This window comes from Choloepus didactylus, chromosome 7 (assembly GCF_015220235.1).
Source record: "Choloepus didactylus isolate mChoDid1 chromosome 7, mChoDid1.pri, whole genome shotgun sequence".
Classification (NCBI taxonomy): Eukaryota; Metazoa; Chordata; class Mammalia; order Pilosa; family Megalonychidae; genus Choloepus; species Choloepus didactylus.
This window is the reverse complement of record NC_051313.1, coordinates 44,643,697-44,664,643: the sequence shown is the minus strand read 5'-3', so window position 1 is coordinate 44,664,643 and position 20,947 is coordinate 44,643,697. Positions and strand designations below refer to the sequence as shown.

At 34.3% G+C, this 20,947-nt stretch overlaps 1 protein-coding gene and 1 pseudogene across 3 annotated transcripts in view; one reads left to right on the top strand and one right to left on the bottom strand.

Annotated features, from left to right (window-relative positions):
* The window catches only part of ATG5 (autophagy related 5), a 183,884-nt gene that overhangs the window by 116,707 nt on the left and 46,230 nt on the right, over positions 1 to 20,947 (bottom strand). The window contains exons 1-3 of one of the 3 annotated variants that reach the window (XM_037842606.1): positions 12,607 to 12,631; positions 4,412 to 4,484; positions 3,169 to 3,247 (exon numbers count right to left, since the gene is read on the bottom strand). In XM_037842606.1, the coding sequence (XP_037698534.1) occupies positions 3,169 to 3,247; positions 4,412 to 4,484; positions 12,607 to 12,616 (162 nt within the window). In that variant the 5' untranslated portion in view covers positions 12,617 to 12,631. Of the gene's footprint in view, positions 1 to 3,168; positions 3,248 to 4,411; positions 4,485 to 12,606; positions 12,632 to 13,255; positions 13,384 to 20,947 lie in introns of those variants that run through there. The other 2 variants (XM_037842605.1, XM_037842607.1) reach the window with 2 other exon arrangements.
* On the top strand, positions 15,373 to 15,780 carry LOC119539246 (annotated as a pseudogene).

Below are 20,947 nucleotides of genomic sequence, written 5' to 3'. Positions count from 1 at the left end.
CCAATCATGAGAAACTTCTTTAAGATCACAAAGCTGTCAAGTTCAGGCGTCTCAGATAAATGTTTTCAAAATTCTACTTTTCACTTGAAAGTTTCAGATTTTATCAGTAGCACATTATCAGTTATTTCCCTGCAAGAGAAGTTTACTTCATTAATTTTCAAGACAAATATCCAGGTGTGAAAACCCCACAAGTTGTCACTCATTCTTTCAAGTAAGAAATGGTATTCCCCAGAAAAACTGGCTAGTTCGGCGGCTTGCAACTCCAAATAATGGCACAGACGCTCTTCCGCAAGACAACCATCATATGTGATATGCAGCAGATGTGCTTTTGTGTATTTCCCATTTCATCACACAGGATATCAAAAAGACATGTATGTACATAAGAGTTGATATTAATACTAATCAATAATCTGTACTGCTTCATCCAGAACAGTCATCCAGACATTCTTTTTACTGCAAGAGTGTGGCTGTGAAGAATACAATGACCACCAGTACAGTTTGCAGCATCGCCTTGTTTTGTGTCAAGGTGCCAACAGTTTTTACCGACCATTGCTTTTATGCATCAGTGCAAAGGTAAAGACAGTGGAAAGAGCAAATAACATCTTAATATTACCATGAAAATATATTTGCCCTCATGGATCCCCTGAAAGGGTTTTGGGAACCCCCAGGCATCCACAGACCACTCTGAGCACCACTGCAATATACCAATCATAACAATCCCAAGGCTTTCCTATCATATTAAAATATATTGACTCACCCAACCAATAAATTACAGAGGGCTTATTATGCACTATAAGAAATGCTGGGTACCATAAAATGAGTTTTTCAGTTGTTTTTGACTGCTTCACTCACTCATGTATCCCAAACTCCTACAACAGTACCTGATACAAAGTAGACTCTCAAATATTTGTTGAATGAATAAATAAATGGATAACTATGATATACTCTAACCTAGATTTCAAAGTCTTTTAGAGCACATTTCACACATGCAAAAATGAACAATTTAATTACTGCAACTATTTTTTCTCTTTTCCAACAAAACAGGAAAGCTCTGTTAGGTAATAAGGAACCTCTGCCCTTAACACACTTGGAGTAGTTTTACCTTCTCACTTAACTTCTAGACTTAAGTCATTGTATATATGGACAGTGCTTGCTTTGCATGCACATTGTAACCACGTCCTTGCTCTCTACAGTCGGCTCCACCATAAATGAAACCTGTAGTGACGTGGTACTATACAAAACACATTAGTGCAAATGTATAGGGGAACAAGCTCCAAAGTTTAAGGGACTTTTTTAAGGTCATGAGTCAGAAAAGCAAGTGGAAATTAGTAATATTGTTACTCAGTACTTTACAACTACCATATCAGTTTTTATACAAGCTAATCATTATACACTAAGATTCAATAAACAAATCAAAATGCTCAGCTTATACATCTAGGACTCCACAGGGCTATGAACATAAATCACTGGTGCTAACAACATAAAATTACCTTTTCATACATTATAAAGTCTTTCCAAACTAACCTTCATCCACCTAACCATTTCTCATCCTTTAGGATTAATCATACAGTTACTTTCTTAGTGACATCTGCAATGACTGACTCCCCAAATTTAAATAGATCTATTCCCTCATTGAGAGTCCAGCCCCATTATTTTATCTTGTTAATCTTTTCTTTCTTTTCTCACTGTTCTTTTTCTTCATAGCCCTTTTCAAAATCTACTTTTTCACTGGTTACTGTGGTTTTAGTTTCCTCCTAAATACTCCTCTTATTTTGAGCAATGATAGCCACCTGTATGTTAATCTAATATAAAGAAATTTTAATTTTATTTTCAATCCAACTTCAAATCCCTCCAGCCAGCATATCAATTCTATGCATGTCAAAAATTTAATAGACTTAATAGCTATATTCCTGAGATCTAGATCTAATAATAACAAAATTCATTCTAAGAGTACGGAAGTCTCACTAGGGCATGAACACTTCCACTGTGCTGGTAGCTTAAATAAAGACCTGAAAGTTCCCTTATGACTTTCTTAAGAGAGCATAACTGAGTTTCAATACAAGTGTAAAATGCAGACCTTCACTTCAAAGGCTAACCTGTATCAAGATGCTTTGTTGTTTTAAGAGAATAATTTTGTCAGTGCTGCACAATGACAAACTCCTTCAAATGTGTAAAATTTCATTTAGTTAAGTTGGTCCCTGCATCATTGTCCTACTCCATGAAAATAACAAACATACTTTAATTTGAAATGTTGTGTTTCTTGCTTCCCTTTGGCATTTCCTAAATCCCTTCACCTGACTACTGAGAACAGCAATGGCTCTTAAATTTCAGAGAGCAATAATAACCCACAAGCTCAAGTTCAGTAGGACTGAAAAGCATCTAGAGCAAGAATGGGTGAGCAGCATTTGGGCAGTGATTTTGAATGGGTGCCCCCATGGTAAGGTAAATCAGAGACACCTAAATGACTTTTTCAAACAGCATAGGCATTCCTCCACTACCCATTGCCATTTGAGAATCTCTGCCTAGTGATCCACTAATAGAAGTGTTTCTGATCTTTCAATGATGCTTGTGATATGAGGTGGGGATGGGAGAGGCAGGCAGGGAGAGGAGTGATTAGGGAGAAAGGATAAAATTCAGAATCAGCACTTTATAATATATTGAGACAGAATTAAGCTACACCTAGGTTTAAACTATTTGGCCTGGTGTTACAAACTACAAAAATTGGTCTTTTTTAAAACAGACTTACATCAAGCCTTTGGACTTGTATCTCCTAACTATTCTCTGAATGCAACCAAAATACCCATAGAATTAACTTAAAGAGTTAGATTTCTTCCTTTCTACTCCCACGTTCACACCTATACCTAGGATTGTTGTTCTTTCTATTTGAGGTTTTTTTTTTTTAATTACGATAAAATTTCCAAAATATTATAAACTTTAAAGATGGCATACTCAGCTCTAACAACAAAGAAAAGGTATTTAAACATTAAATGTTTAAACAGTTCTACCAAGAATAGGGAAGAAATGAAAGATATTTTATAGACACTGATGGCAGCTTAGCAACTAAAATATAGGGATAAGCAATAAACAGCTCTACTTATTAAAAAATCCTACTCTAAGTGAATTTATTATCACAAGTGGGACAAATGGGAAATGCTATTTAAACTATACCTTAAAATGTACTGTGATGTTCCAAGGAAGAGCAGAACTTGATGCAAGAAGATCAAATAGCAAACCAATTGGATAATGCCTAAAAATAAAAGAATATATTTTAAGAGAATAAGTATTTAAAGTTATTACTTCCAAAATAAATTTCCAGCATGTTTTAATATCAAATGTCAGGGGCTACAGTTGCAAATCACAGAAAGGTAACATTTTATACAGTTATTACACTTACGTGCCAGGCCTAGAAGATGGTATACTTTCCAGGCACCTAGTGGGTTTTTGGACTTTCTAAGTAATAGAATGTTTCTTTATATTATCATTACTTCAATAAATTTTGAAACCACAGAAAACCCTGGCCTCAGTCAAAAACTAAAATAAAAACAATAATTATGATATATTAAATATATATTAAAACTAAGCAATATTAAAATATATTGCACTAAAGACAAGTTACAGATTCTCTCCTTTTCTGGTCTTTCTCTCAGAACCATTAAAATTGTACTAGCTCTATATAATGCCTTGTACTTTTACAAAATAGGCCAAATTTTTTTTAGAATGCCCCTTTTAGATACCTACAACTAGGTTAAGAATGAATGTGGGCAAAAAGTTTGATTTACTTGACATTCATAATAAACTAAATAATTTCAAAAGCATGTTGCTTTTACCAAATTTTATGTAGCACTGCAAAAATGATTATACAGAATTCCTTTAGCAAACAATGTAGTTGATCATTTGGATAGATTCCACAGGGATCTCATCAAATAATTAGCAATTCAGTGTTGCACACATTCCCTGTCATTCACAAATGGAACTGTAAGCAAATTCTAAAACTAAATCAAATACCATATCTTAAAGCAATCTATAATGTTACATAAAATCATATACAGTTACTAAAATAAATATTAGGATCAAAATACAAATTAAATATAAGACTTAATCATCAATATTTTTAATCTCAATATTAAAAAATAATGACTCTAAGTGTACAGAACCTCAAACAATGTAGATAATCAATGAATCACTGCTGAATGCATAAATCAATAAAGATCCACAAAATAGGTAGCTTCAAGTATACCATCAAAAGCCAATGGCCCAAACTTTAGGTTCTCAGTTTACTTTTAAAGCATACTTTTAAAGCACCTAACTATTTTAAGGATTGAGACTTCATGATTTTTATTCATTCTTTCTTAAAGAATTTTCAAACAACAAATAGAAAAATAATTAAAAAACAAACAAAAACTTCATTCACCTTGCAATTGCCATATGACTCCTCTGGATCATTCTAAGAATTATTTCATCATTATAAAATGAATTATTCCCAGCTATGTTAAAAAATGATTAAAATAGTAAGAATGCCTAGAAAGATGATAGATACAATAATAAAGTAAGTCATTACTACTACATCTTTCTCCCATTTTCTTACTGTGTTGCCTGGAGATTTATATCATTTTTCAAGACAGTGTAAAATAAGAATGGAGACCCCATTTTTGGAGTCTGCTTTTAGCAATCATTAACAAAATTGAAATTTCAGAATTTTTCATTTTCTGCCTGTAATGGCAAGGAACAGAAAACTGAAAAAGGAAGAGGTTTCAGTTACTAGACAAATGAGAAGATGAATGCAGAAAGACAGACAGCAATACTTTAGACTTTAATGATGGTGAAACTGAAGTGAAATCTTAGACGATGACATCCTAGATGAATTTTATAGAACTTAAGAATTGATAAGTCAACAATATATTTCTAAAGACATAAAGGACACACAGTATTCTTATCCATTCAGTCACTCAACAGAAAGGATTTCATCGAACAATATTTTTTAACAAGAACCTAGACCATTCTATTTTGCTAAAAGGATATGTGACAGTATTCTTTCATCTTTTATGCTATTTGTGCACTGTAATTTACTTAATAGTGGTGAGCAAGTACCGAGGGCAGATTTGTATAAAAAGATGAATGGAAGGAATAAGATGATGTAGAAGTGAGAAAAATTCATTGGGTTGATCATTCTAATTGGGGTTTATTTAATTTAAAAACGAAAATATTTTACAACAAAATCAAGTATTGCTGTTAGGTGCAAGAAGAGCCAGAAGTAATGATAAGCTAGAATCTCTTAGGAGACCTATTTGAAACCTAGAATCAATATTTAGAAGATGCATATTTTCTAGGTTTATGTATGACAACTGATGAGCAGTTAATTGGATTCAGAGGAGTTGTCCATTTACATATATATGTCTATAAAACCAGAAAATACAGAATAAAAATTTGAATGTGCTTTATTTAACTGCTTTTTAAAATTTCTAATAAAGTTGTTATACACTACTCCTTTATTCTTACTTCTCTAAATTATTTATAAAATGACTTAAAAAAAAGTTCATTGGACCCAGATAGTAAATGATGATGGCTCTTTTTCCTGATATACTAAGGATTTGGATGGAAATTTAAATATTATAGTTTCTAAAAATTAATTACATTTACATTTAAATATATAGAAAATATTAACATAAAAGCATTCTAAATGATATAATAGTTAATAATTATTCTATAACAATCTTTAAAAATAAAACTGAACCAGAAAAACTTAGGAGTAAAATAACCATTTACTTATTTCTATTGTCAAATTCTATAGGTCATACATTCAATGTAGGTGTTCATGCTAGAATGACTTTGATATAAGGATACTAAATCCTAATAAATATACTATTCTGAATTAATTGGTTCCCAGATTGCTTATTTCTGATAATTCTATTCATACTCAAGAAAATCTACAGAAGAAAACTGGTAAAAATTAAAGGTACTGAGTTTCTCTTGCTCCTTAACCTGATTTATGTCAAGGATTTCAAAAATACTGATTTTCACAACTCTTGACAGACACTGTATGTAGCTACCTTACAGTAGGGAGGTTCCTAAACCCACAAGAAAACCACATAACTTTAACTCTAAGTAAATAATAATGTAGTCACCGGCTGTTATGTTGCTATTCCTCCTGCCATCTAACCTAAATTTAATAGAAAGAAAGAAATGAGGATTTGAACCTGGAATATCTGTGGCCCTATAATGACTGCAGCTGAATATTTAGTGTTAGGTCTATGTTCACATTTTATTCTTTTTATTCCTCTTCTTTACATTGCTCTAGTCTTTTCCAGTTCCAATTATCAAAATGAAATATTTTCATTTTTTTATTACGTTCTTTCTTCTTCTTCACCCTTTAAATACTGCTAGTACACACACACACACACACACACACACACACACACACACACACACACGTACTGGTACACAATGAAACAATTAATAGATATGCTCTTAAGTCAACCAAGGGTGCTTACTCTAGTCTAAACATCTGCAGTCAGACAGCAAACCACTATTCATCTAAGATCAACATTGAAAGGAATATTCCCCATACACTAGAGAAAACTGCCCAAACTCATTTCACTTAAATAAATGCATAACTATTCATGGGTTTGTTACATTAGCAATTCATTAAAAACAGAATTACATTTCATTGAATAAAAAAGGGTGTAACTAACTTCAAATTTAAAGCAAAAAAATTTAATGATTACTATCAATTTTGCCTTATTCTATATATGATACAAACACAAACACTTTTAGAACAGCCACAGCTTTCTAATTCTATCTAAAATGAACAATGTAATCCAATTATTATACATTAAACAGTACAAAACTAATCGAGAGGACACCAGTACAAAATGCCATGGAAACCACATTTCCAAAATCTAAGTTTACAAAATAATTCATAAAATTCTAGAAATTCATAACCTTAAAAATGTGACTGACATAAATCGATAAAGTCTACATTATATTTATAATTAACATATTCAAGTTACTAAAAATCTTTAAAGAAAAACTGTACAAAAGTTTTCACCAAAGCACTTTGCTAAAATGTACTTTTAAAATCACAGAGGTATAGTATTAAATTCTGGGTCACTCTATTATGTCTATGTTTAATATCAGCATCAATATTTGTTCTTTTTTTTTAATTCAAAAAGCAATTTCGACTTATTATTTCATCAACCAGTCTCGAAAATAAGGTAATTTACACAGAATAATAATTTCCCATTAGCAAGACTTGTTTACATATGACCTGGAATCTAAACAAACACTAGTGTTTACTAAGGTAACATTAAGTATTACTGTTTTTTAGAAGAACCAAAAACTGTTCTCTTAAAATAATCCTAATATTACAGTAACAAACACAAATTTTTGAACACTTGAATTGTGGTTCCAAGAAACTTCACCACTCAAAAAGCAATGTCAGAGCACCCTCTGCTGACTAATGAAGTCGTATCAGTCCAAAAATCAGATTCTTCTATTTTGAGTTAACACAGCACTGTCCACTTCAGCCATATAATTCTTAAAGTTAAAATTTAAGGGACAAAGCAATACACAGGATAATGTGCTAATAAAATAATACTTCCTTGGTATAATACCTTCATTAAGTAGGCATTACATGTAATATCACTGTTCTTAAGTATTTTTTCTATTCTAATAGGGACAAACTAACATAGGCAATTAGAGAGAACAGATACAAAGTTGGGGGCAAAAAAACCCCTAACAAATACAGTGTCAGCAGGTGTGGTGGAAAGAGTACTGAACTGAAAAGCTCAAAACTACTCCTGCTTGCTCATTACTTGAACAAGTTACTTTACCTGTTTGAAGGTTTTCTCAATAAAATGAAGGGACTAATCTAGATTCATTCACTCATCCACTGAATAAACATTTATTTAGTGCCTCCTATATGCTATTACTTAAGATAAAAAGCCTCTGATTAAGTATGTTACATAGACGATTAGAAAATTATAACAACAATTAATATGAGGAGGAAGAGGAATGTGACACTGATGACAATCGCTAGGGCCTACTGAGGACTGCTCTGTGCCAGACACTCTTCTAAACACTTTAGGTGTTCAACTCATTTAATCCTCAAAACAAACTGACAGAAGGAGGTACAATTGTTATCCCCATTTTACAGATAAGAAAAACTGAAACACAGAAAGATTAAATAATTTGCCCAAGGTTACACAGCTAGTAAGTCATAGAGCTGGAATCTGAACCCTGGATTATATTACAATACGCAGTGACATATGACAAGCATATAGGAAATATGTGCATACTACAGAGAAGACATGAGATAGAAATGACAAGCATATAGGAAATGCGTGCATACTATAGAGAAGACATGAGATAGAAATGATGACTTTTGGCTAAGGGAATCAGAACAGAGGTGATGCTTAAGGTGGAAGTTATGAATAGGAGTTCAGAGGAACAAGACAAAAAAGACACTGGGGAGACCAACAAAGATTCTGGGAACAACATATGCAAAGCAAGAAGCACAAAATATATCCAACATTCATTAAAACAAACAGTTTAGTTTACCTAGAAATAAGTGGGTTCATGGAGGGCCTAATGCGCATGTCATGCTATAGGGTTTGAATTTACACCTATAGATGATTAGAAGCCAGAAAAGGGTTTTTAAGAAGGGGAGCAGCAATGCCAGATGTGCATTTTTAAAATATCATTTATGGTACTTGGGAAGATAAACTGAAAACAGCACTGGAGACAAGAAGACAAACTAAGAGACTACTAAAATATCCTAGTGAGAAATTAGATGGGCCTGAACTTACGTAGCAATAGTGGGAAATTTAAGACATATTTAGAAGTTAGAATCTAAGGATTGGATAATGAAAGAATCAAAACTGAAGAATGAACCTTAACAAATTTAAAATAACTGAAACCATACAGAGTGAAATCAAAATAAAAATCAATAAAAGAAAGACAAGAAAATCTCTAAAACATGGACATTAAACAACACACTTCTATATAATCCATTTATCAGAGAGGAAGTCTCAAAGGAAATTTTAAAAAACACATAGAACTTAATGAAAGTAAAAAAACAACACAGCAAAGTTTGTAGGCTGCAGCTATAGCAGGGCTTAAAGGAAAATGTATAGCAATGTATGCTTACATTAAAAATGAGGTATGGTTTCAAATCTCAAGAAACTAGAAAAAGCACATACCCAAAGCAAGCAGAAGGAAGAAAATTATAAGATAACAAAAATCAATGAAACTGAAAATAGGAAATCAATAGAGAAAAATCAATGTAACAAAAAGCTGGTTCTTTGGGGAAAAAAATCAATAAAATTAATAAAGCTCTAACAAAGCTGACAAAAATAAAGAGAGAATACACAAATCATCAATATCAAGAATAGATTAGGGGATGGGATATCACTAGAGATTCTGCAGCCATGAAAAAGATAATAAGGAAATACTCTGAACAGCTTTATGGTCATAAACTTGACATCTTAGAAGACATGGATGAATTCTTCAAAACCCACAAACTACCCAAACTCAGTAAAGATGAAATACACAATCTGAATAATCTTATATGCATAAATGAAATTGAATTCATAATTTAAAAGTTCCTGAAAAAGAAATCTCTAGGCTCAGATGGTTTTACTGGAGAATTCTAACAAACACTTAAAGAATCAATACCACTTTATATACTCTCTTCCAGAAAATACAAGAGAATACTTTCCAACATATTTTACCCTGATATCAAAACTAGACCAAGACAGTACACAAAAACAGAACACTACAGACCAGTACTTCTCATGAACTTAAACAGAAAATCCTCAATAAAATATTAGCAAGCAGAATATGACAATGTACAAAAAAGAACCGCACACCATGAGCAAGTGGGATTTATTCCAGGTATGCAAGGCTGATTTAACATTCGAAAATCAAGCAGCATAATCCACCATATAAAAAAGGAAGAAAAATTGCATGACCCTATCAATTAATGCAACAAAAAGCGTCTGACAAAATCTAACACCCATTCATGACAAGAACTCTCAGCAGATTAGGGATAAAAACTTGATAGAAAACATCTACAAAAAAACTTCAGCTAACGGCATACTTAATGGGGAAAGACTGAATGAATTTCCCCCAAAATCAAGAACTACATAAGGAGGTCCACTCTCACCATTCTTACTCAATACTACTGGAAGAAAGAAATACAACCATCTCTGTTTGCAGATGACATGACTGTCTACGTAGAAAATCACAAAGAATCTACAAAAACCTCCTGGAACTAATAAGTGAGTTCAGCAAGGTAATAGGAGAAAATATCAATACACAAAAATCAATAGCATTCCTACATACTAACAATAAACATGCAGAAACCAAAATTAAAGTTTTTATCTTTAAATGCCAGATACAAAAGGCTACATACTATATGAATCCATTTATATGACATCCTAGAAAAGGCAAAGCTACAGGGACAGAAATTAGATCAGTGATTGCCAAGGGCTGGGAACAGGTACTATGAATGAGTACAAGGAGGCTCTGTGGGGTGATAGAAATGTTCTTAGTAGTTATACAGATAGAAATGTTCTATTTATAAATGCGGTGGTAGTTACACATATGACAAACTATACTCCTAAAAAGGATGAATTTTACCTTAATAAAATGAACTTGAAAAAAAATTTTAATTATATGTTTGGGATTATTTTTCCCTTCTCACACAGAGTCTCTGTCAGTCAAGCTGGAGAATAAAGTATAATGATAAAGAATTAACAGCAAAGGGAAAATAAAATCTGCTTTAAGAATACGCTGTTCTGCTATTATCTTTTATACTGATAATTTGACATAAAATACTTCTAAAAAAGCTTTAAATCTAAGACATTTATTTAAAAGAAAAAAAAAGATCGTCAACACTCTTGCTCTATCACCCCACAAAGCCTCCTTGTACTCGTTTATACATAAAGTCACGTTTTTACCACCTTAGTATGATAAAAGGCATGATTTGACTAGGACTGCAGTTTTTTTCTTTAATTGAGAACTGTCACCTTAGATAAAGAGACAATCTTAAGTAATTAAATTGGGGGACAAGACTAAAGACAGGGTTGTAGAGAGAGACGGAATATCAATTTATGATTTTCTGAACTGGTGTCCGATTTCCTTTCCTGCTTGAGTTTATTTAAAACTCCAAACAATCAAGTACAGGAAAGATGTAATTCTACACAAGAAAATAGTTCTCCACTCATAAGATGCTTATATGGTTTCAAGTGCCCCAGTCCTACAAAACTGGTAGCTGCTTTCCTATAAGGATTATCCTATTCTATGAAGCCCACTGCTTAAACACGAGCTAGATTTTTACAGTGATAGCCTAATTCCAGGAGAAGATTATTTCTTCTTTTTTAGCACAGGAGAAAATGGCTACTGCTGGGAGCAAAGAGAAAAAAGATTGAAACTTAGCACAGAGAACCTGAATTACATTCATGGCTCTGAAAGTTACTGATTGCTCAAATATACGGAGTACCTAAAAACACTAAGGGAAAAGCTGTATCAAAAGTCATCAAATGCAACTAGCTTATAGCATGACATAACTATGAAAGAGGTATTATATGTAAAAAAAGTAATGCCCCCAAAATGAAAATTAAATACTTGAATATAGTTACTTCCATGTAAGCTCTCTAAAGGGGAAAATAATTTCCTTCGCTAGTAAAAGACCTTCTACAATAACAGAAATGTGTCTATTCTATCTAGAATAGAAACCAATGGAATACAAATCATATCAAACTACAAAAGTGAACATTACATAGACAGAATAAAACAGCAGCTGAAAGATCTTGACTTAGCTTATTATTTACAATACATGATAAACTTAGGTTTTCCCATAATTTCCAAAGATTCTCAACCAGGGGACTTTTTTGCCCCCCAGGGGACATTTGGCAATTTTTGGTTATCAACATTTTCGGTTGTCAACTCTGGAGGGAGTGCTACTGGCACTAGGCCAGGGTTGCTGCTATACATTTGACAACGCACAGAGTAGATATCCCCGAAACAAAGAATTCTCTGATTCACAATGTCAGTAGTGATCCTGTTGAGAAACCCTGCTTTGTAATGATAAAATTGAAAAGCCTTATGTTAGTCACATGAATTATTATGGGAACCTATAACTAACATACATAAGGTAATACAATTTCAACATTCAACTGTAGTATAGAAAAAACAATCAAATATATACAGATATATCCTATTCTTTAGCTTACATTATATAAGCTACTTACCCACAACTGTTCCCCCTCCCTCCTTTCCCTCTACTCTCCCGATCCTAGCTCCCCTTACGCTTCTAAGCCACCTTCCCATTACAAAACCTCAAATTCTTCTTGGAAATAAAAAGAAAACACTGGTGTCATCTATGCTATCTGAGATCTACAACTATTTAAGAAGAGCTCTAATGATCATAAAGCTTAGTATTCTGATTGGATTAATAAAGAAGGCTACAAAAAGAGTTTTAGTATTCCCAGATTCAGAGAGCAAGTCCATTTTTAACCTATTTATGTTTTTCTTGATTTCATTTAAGTTTTGTCTCAGTCTGTATCTCTTTCATTCTACTACATCCATATTGCAGCATTTCAATACCTTCATTCATTTAAAAAATATTTTTCTCTGTTATTTCTCCAGTTCATCAAATATTTTTGGAAATGCAATGAATCGAACCCCCTATAAGAGAGGAAGTACAAAAGAAACAGTATTTGCACATTATTTTCAATACTGCTCTTAAAAAACACACAAAATAAAAATTATTTTTCACAAAAAAAGGAAAGTAATACATTTTAAGTACTAAACCAAGCCCAGAAAAGATATCTTTTGAAATAGTGGTCAACTAAATATGGCCATCAGTTTGAATGATGCCATTTTAGGTAAACACCTGCTTATAAAGATCTGTTACAAAGACTTGGGAGACAGAGAACTCATTCACAAGGGAGTTTTAAATACATCTTGGGGAAAAAAAATATAAACAAACCCATAACCAAGTATACTATTATTATTGTGCCATAAAAAAAACTATTGCTGGCAAAGAATGAATCAGTCCAGTCACCCATATATCCAAACAGAAGGCAAAATATTTTCAATTTTATATTCTAATAACGGTTTAAAATTCAGTGTATTATATGAGCTAGGCTAGTGATTTTTTTCCTCATGGAACTTTTTACAACTGCTTCAGCAAACTATACCTTCTTAAAGCTAGCTATACTCAGTGTTTAATAATGTAGAAAAATTCACTCACCATTTCAGTGGTGTGCCTTCATATTCAAACCATATCTCACTAATGTCTTCTTGTCTCATAACCTTCTGAAAGTGCTTTTTCACTTTGTCAGTTACCAACGTCAAATAACTTACTCTTGGCAAAAGCAACTGAAATGAAAATTTGTAAAACCATATTTATTTATTAGTTTATTTTTTCCAAAAAAAAAATATATATATACTAAATAGGTTTTTGAGTTTTAAGGAAAACAGTCATTTTCTTTGCACTATTTTGAATATTCCACAGTGAACTAACATTTTTTGTGATGCAATTTTATTGAGATATATTCACATAGCATAGAAATCATCCAAAGTATACAATCACTGGTTCACAGGATCATCATATAGCTGTGTACACAATCCCATGATCAAATTTAGAATACTTTCATTACTCCAAAAAAGAAACAAAAATAAAAAAAGAAACCCCTAATCCTCCCACACTCCTTTATCCCCCCATATTATTGACCCATAGCATTGGTATGGTACATTTGTTACTGTTGATGAAAGACTATTAAAATATCACTGTTAACTACAGTCCACAGTTTGCAATAGGTACATTTTTTCCTATATACCCCTCTAATATTAACTCCTTATAATAGTGTCATATATCTGCTCTACTTCGTGAAAGAAATTTTTTATATTTGTACAGTTAATCACAGACATTATACACCACAAGATTCACTGTGTTAAACACTCCCATGTTTTAACTTCCAACTTTCCTTCTGGTGACATTCATGACTCTAAACTTCCCCTTTCCACCACACTCACACACCATTCAGCACTGTTAATTATTCTCACAATAGTGTGCTACCGTCAACCTCTGTCCATTTCCAAACGTTTAAGTTCACACTAAACATTCTGCACATATTAGGTAACTGCACCCCATTCATTAGCCTCATTCTATATCTTGGTAACCTACATAATATGTGTTCTGTCTATGAGTTTACATATTGTAATTAGTTCATCTTGACCAACTACTTTTTATAGAAAATCAAAGACTAGAGGCTAAAATGTTTAAATTTTCTTATGAGGTCATTACTGTAACTACAGTTTGCAGAGTAAATGCCTAGAATCCAGAATAAACAACACAATCCTATCTACAGCCTTTCTGTAACACTTTTCTTCAAATGAAAATACAATGTAATCAGCTGTCATAATACTTAGGATACTTAATAATTCTGCTACATATAACTTAAAAATTAAAGTGAGTCACATGAGTTCTGAGAATCACTGTTCTCAGAAACTTCTCAGAAACTGTTCCGAGAAGATAAGCAACTCAGTCTTGATGTCTGCCTTGACTTATCAATTGAGGCTTTTCAACTAATTCATCATGTGCTGATAATCTACCAGGTATCAGATTTAGTTGCAATGGAGAATAACACTAGACAAAGATACAATCTCTCCACTTCTATTTGAGGCTAAAATAAAGTAGAGATAGAAAACTACTCATAAAAAGTACTTATAAAAATACTAGATGGCAGCAACAGAAAGGGCTTTAAAGGTCACCCTGAAATTTTCATTTGATGAACAATAGAAACCTACTAAGACACCATGAATAAAAAATAGTACTTGAGGAATATTCTAGCAGTTGTATATTAAAAAGACTGAAAGAAGATGAGATTATAAACAGGAAGTCTTATAAGGCAGTATTACACAAAAAGATGAAGGCCTGGAAAGCCTGGAAAGCCTGGAGGTCTGGAAACCAGTTGGAATAGAAAGAATTTGGTGATTGCTAATAAGGAAAATGAAAAAGATAAGGTAAAGATGACTCTCTCGAGCAACACATTAAATCTCATAAACTACCATAAAGCTTAGGGTATAATGCTGGTAGACTGATGATCCTGCTACTATCAATCAATTCCCTCATTCTGTCCTTATAGTAGGACCTGGACTTTGGACACAGAAGTCTGGGAGGGAATGCTGGGCAAGGTAAAGTCTCAACTGGAAGAGTATGAAGGCTGTCAGTGTTTTTCCCCAAGAAAAGTTAAGCAAAGAAAACAGATTTTGGAAAACTAGTTATTATTTTATATAAAGAATCCACAAGCACTCTTCTTCCTTGGCACTGCCCATGGAGGTGGCAGCCATCTCCTACCCAGCATCATGGTTGCCCTCAGACCCCTTGTAAAGCCCAAGATTGTCAAAAAGAGGACCAAGAAGTTCACCCGGTGCCAGTCAGACCAATATGTCAAAATTAAGTGTAACTGGAGGAAACCCAGAGGCAATGACAACAGGGTGCAGAGAAGATTCAAGGACCAGATCTTGATGCCCAACACTGGTTATGGGAGCAACAAGAAAATGAAGCACATACTGCCCAGTGGATTCTGAAAGTTTCCGGTTCACAATGTCAAGGAGCTGGAAGTGCTACTGATGTGCAGTAAATCTTACTGTGCTGAGACTGCTCACAATGTTTCTTCCAAGAACCACAAAGTCATCGTGGAAAGAGCAGCACAGCTGGCCATCAGAGTCACCAACCCCAATGCCCGGCTGCACAGCACAGAAAATGAATAGAAAGCTGGTATGCAAGTTGTATTGGTGTGAAATAAAACCATAAAAAGTCAAAAAAAAAAAAAAAAAAAAAAAGAATCCACAAGCAAATGAAAGAAGTTGGCAAAAAGTAATGTTTTTATTCCTTTACAGTAGTCACTGGTAACTATTTCTTGCTTTCCTAAGCGTTTGCCTCCCTTTGCTTTTGCCAATTGTTTTTACTCTCTTTCTTCTGCTTTTGTGATCTACTTACACCATTCAGCATGCTGTTCTTTCAAGATGATATCTTTTCATCAGCAAATCCAAGAAGAACTACTGGGCTGGTGAATACACGCAAAGAAATATTTTGGTTGAAAGAATTACTATTTAGTCACTGAAGACCAAGATAATAGGCCCCATCGAGGTAGGAGGACATGACTGATCTAGGAGCCATCAGGTATAAGGGTGGGGTGGGGAGGCAGTGAGATGGAGATGGCTGGCTCAGGAATTGGTACTATGAACAAGCTGGATAGTATAAGGGATTTAACGGAACATGTGCTCCTCTTTTATAAAGAAACAACTAGAATATGATTAGGGAAGAAAAGAAAAGGAAATTAAAACCATGTATCAGGAAAAGCACTAGTTGTTTTACAGACAGCTTTAAGTAACTTGCCAAAATCATATGCTATTATGTAAATGGCAGAGAAAAGAATTGGTGGAGTCAGAAATGACAGAATCAGTAAACATATGACACAGACAGTCTCAAGAAATTAAAACAGCGTGGTAAATTAGCCATTTTGAAAATATAAAAAAAGTATAATCAATTAGCTCAATACGTTTTCTATTAGTAAATCTAGAACTTTAATTTAAAATGACTGTTGGGCATTCCATAGTAATCTATTCTATAACAAATGACATAAACCTATGAAGGAGGTAAGAAAACACATCACAGCTAATGAGTATGAAATATCAGGTCCTGATTTTGGAGAGTGCAATACTACATGCCTAGGGTCCAAAGTTGCTGAAAAATTCACAAATGTTTTTCACAAAACAACTACTTCTTTAAAATAAGGAATGAAGAACATTAGAATGTAAGCTCTATTAGGATGGGGATTTTTGCTGGTTTTGTTCACTGCTATGTTCCGAAAGCCCAAAATAGTGCACGATAAATGTCTGATGAACGAATCAGAGATGCCAGAAGTTAATTGAGGCAAAGAACCAAAAACAATAATTAAAAAAAGAATGTAATCAAATAAAACCAGAGTTTGCTGTCAACAAAAACAAACGAACGAAAGAAATCCTATTCATAAAGAAGGATCCACACTGAAATGTACTTGGAATCATCTATTCCAAATTGGTCTGTGGGAGTAATCTATAACTAATATAAATGTTTACAGTAACATTAAGAAATATCTATGGAGATGGGGCAAGATGGTAGCATAGAGAGGTACAGAATTTGGTCAGCCAACTGGAACAACTAGCATACAGCCAGGAACAACTAGTAAATAGTCTGAACAACTGCTGGGGGATATCTGTGACCGGAAAAACATCGTACACTAGTCTGGAATGGGTGAAACAACTGAGATCACAACATAAGAACGCTAAGTAAAAGCTCCTCAGACTGTGGAGCTGATTAACCCTCCCCCACTGGCATGGCAAGCTGAGTTGGAAGACTCTGGGTAAAAGAAACAGTCTACTAGGAGGAAGGGAAGGTAGCTCAACCAAGCTACATTCGCAGTTTTAATTAACGAATTTGGACTACTGAATACAAGCTACAAGCACAGATAAACCCAGAGCAAGCAGGAAAGGAACCTGGAGGTTTCTCCAAGCAGAGAGGAGGCGGGGCCAATGGAAAAAAAAATACATAAATAACAACAGAGGCCTTTGGAATTCGCTGAACTCAGAAAACTGGAAAAGGGCTGTGTCCCAAGAAAAGGGGTACATAGACCTGGGCACCAACTATGGATCTTGACCAGTAACTGGGGGGCTGGGGACTCACTCTGAAAACAGGTTTTCTTTTTCCTTTTTTTTTCCTCTCATTCTGAATAGCTCATTAGAGAAAGCCTCAGGCATTTTCAATTGTCAGTGCCAGGCAAGGGTGGAGTCCTTGGAAGAAGTCAAGTATAGGAGATAAATCCCTGAAGGGCTTACCTTCCCTAAGAAAAGGGAGAGGCAGGGACCAGTTCAAGTTGTTGCCCCTGCCTCAGAGAACTCAGAACCTACGGCCTGGGAGGGGTAGACAGAAACACCTTAACCTTGGCTTCTGAAACTCTCAGCCCCTGGAAGGGACACAGTCTACTGAGAATTAAAGGCAACACACATCTTTACACTGGTGGGAAGTTGTGGGCTGACAAGCACCACCTGCTGAGGAGGAGAGGAAAAGCACAGCATCTAGAGGCCTCACATCAAAGTCTGATAACTTTCTGAGTCTCATCCTCAGGGAAACCTGATACTGACTACACCCTCTTCCTGAGACCTGGGCTTGCCTGGTCTGGGAGAATCTGATTGGCGAAATCAAGGAAACCAGATGCCTAGACAACAAAAAATTACGAATCATACTAGAAAAAAATGAAGATATGGCCCAGTCAAAGGAACAAACATACACTTCAAATGAGACACAGGAGTTGAAACAACTAATTAAAGATCTTCAAACAAATATGTTAAATCAATTAAAAAGTCAAATCAACGAGTTGAGGGAAGATATGGCAAAAGAGATGAAAGATATAAAGAAGACTGGGCAAACATAAGAAGAACCTGAAAGTTTGAAAAAACAACTGGAAGAATTTATGGGAATGAAAGGCACAATACAAGAGATGAAAAACACAATGGAGACATACAACAGCAGATTTGAAAAGGGAGAAGAAAGGATTCAAGAACTAGGACAGAACATCTGAAATACTATACAAAAAAGAACAGATAGGGAAAAGAATGGAAAAATATGAGCAAGGTCTCAAGGAACTGAATGACAACATGAAGCACATGAATATATGTGTCATGGGTGTCCCAGAAGGAGAAGAGAAGGGAAAAGAGGTAGAAAGAATAATGGAGGAAATAATCACTGAAAATTTCCCATCTTATATGAAAGATATAAAATTGCAGATCCAAGAAGTACAGCATACCCCAAACAGATCCAAACAGAACTACTCCAAGACACATAATAATCAGATTATCAAATATCAAGGAAAAAGAAAGAATTCTGAAAGCAGCAAGAGAAAAGCAATCCATCACATACAAAGGAGGCTCAGTAAGACTACACGAAGATTTCTCAATAGAAACCATGGAGGCAAGAAGGCAGCAGCATGATATATTTAAGATACTGAAAGAAAAAAACTGCCAACCAAGAATTCTATATCAGGCAAAACTGTCCTTCAAAAATCAGAGAGAGTTTAAAATCTCAGACAAGCAGACACTGAGAGAATTTGTGAACAAGAGAGCTGCTCTAAGAGAAATGCTAAAGGAAGCACTACAGACAGATAGGAAAAGACAGGGGAGAGATGTTTGGAGAAAAGTATAGACAAGAAGACTATCAATAAGAGTAAAGAGAGAAAGAGCGAGAAACAATAAAGATACAACATATAAAATCCAAAAGACAAAATAGTAGACAGTAGAGATTACACTCAGTGAAATTTGTCAGAAACAAAAGGACGGATATTCTGTGGACTCAGTAATATGAACTAACACTGATGAGCGAAATTTGAGAGTTAAAAGTTGAGAACACAGGTTGTCAGGAGATAGAAAGAAGTGAGAAAATGGGCATTTGATGCTGAAGGAGTATTTAAGATTCAACAGGATTGATGTATAGATCCAGAAATGGATAGTAAAATACTGTGTGATGTACACAATATTTTAAATACTCTGAACAAAGATGAATGTGAGTATGGTTGAAAGTGGAAGGCTAGTGTCATGTATGACACCAAAAAGAAAGATAGAAGATAAAGACTGGTACTGTATAACTTAGCAAAAACTAGAGTGGTCAATGATGGTGATTAAATGTACAAATATAAGAATGTTTTTACAGGAAGGAGAACAAATGAATGTCAACATTGCCAGGTGATGAAAACTGGATGGTGTAAGGGAAAAAAATACAATCAATGCAAACTAGAGCCTACAGTCAACAATAACACTGTTTAAGACGCCTCCATTAATTATAACAAAGGCAATATACCAAAGCTAAATGTTTATAAGAGGGGGATATAAGGGAGTAACACAGGATTCTTGGTGGTGGTGTTGTCTAACCTTCTCATTATATTTAATTTTTATTTTTCTTCTATCTTTTATATTTTCATTCTTCATTTTTTCTTCCTCCTCTTCCTCTTTCTTTGTGGAGGAAATGGAAATGTCTTCATATAGGTTGGGGTGGTGAATGCATAATTATGTGATTATACTGGGAATCGTTTGCTTGCTTAGAATGGATTTTATGGTGTGTGAATAAAACTGTTTAAAAAATAAACAGAGGGATATAAGTGCTGGAGAAAATGTGGAGAGAGGGATGTATCTATTCACTGCTGATAGGGAAGTAGAATGAAACTGTGGTGGTTCCACAGGAAGCTAACTATGGGGTTGCCATATGGTCCTGCAACCCCCTTACTGGGTATATATTTGGAAGAACTGAGAGCAGGGACATGAAAGTACATTGCATTCTGGTGTTCATGGCGGCAATATGGAGGTGACCTAAGGGTACATCGACCGATAAATGGAATGGTTAACAGTGGTGTATACATACAAGGGAATATTGAGTGATGGCAAGAAGGAATGAATTTGTGAGGTATGCAACTAGGTAAATGGACCTCAAGGACAGTGAAATAAGCCAAAATCAAAAGGACAAACATTTTAACGCCTCACTAATATGAACTAACTATAATGTACAAACTCTGAGAATTGAATCTGAAAGCATAGGGTATCAAGGGAAGGCTTATTGTAAAGGTTCCTAGATTGTAAGCCCTTACAGCAGTCACATCTATTCATGAGTTCTAACAGTTATTTCTAAATTCTGAGATGATGAACTGTTTCTATATGACCAGGTTGGTCTCTGGAACTTCAGGAATCTGTGTGACACCTGAGACTCAGAGCCAGAGTTCAGCAGCTGTGAATGTCAGCACTACCCCATATAGCAAATGTTACAGAAGCTGAAAAAGAGATCAGACTTTAATTAGGGATATGAACAAAAAGGACTTGGTTAGGACTAAGGTACACCAGAATGAAGGGAAAAGGA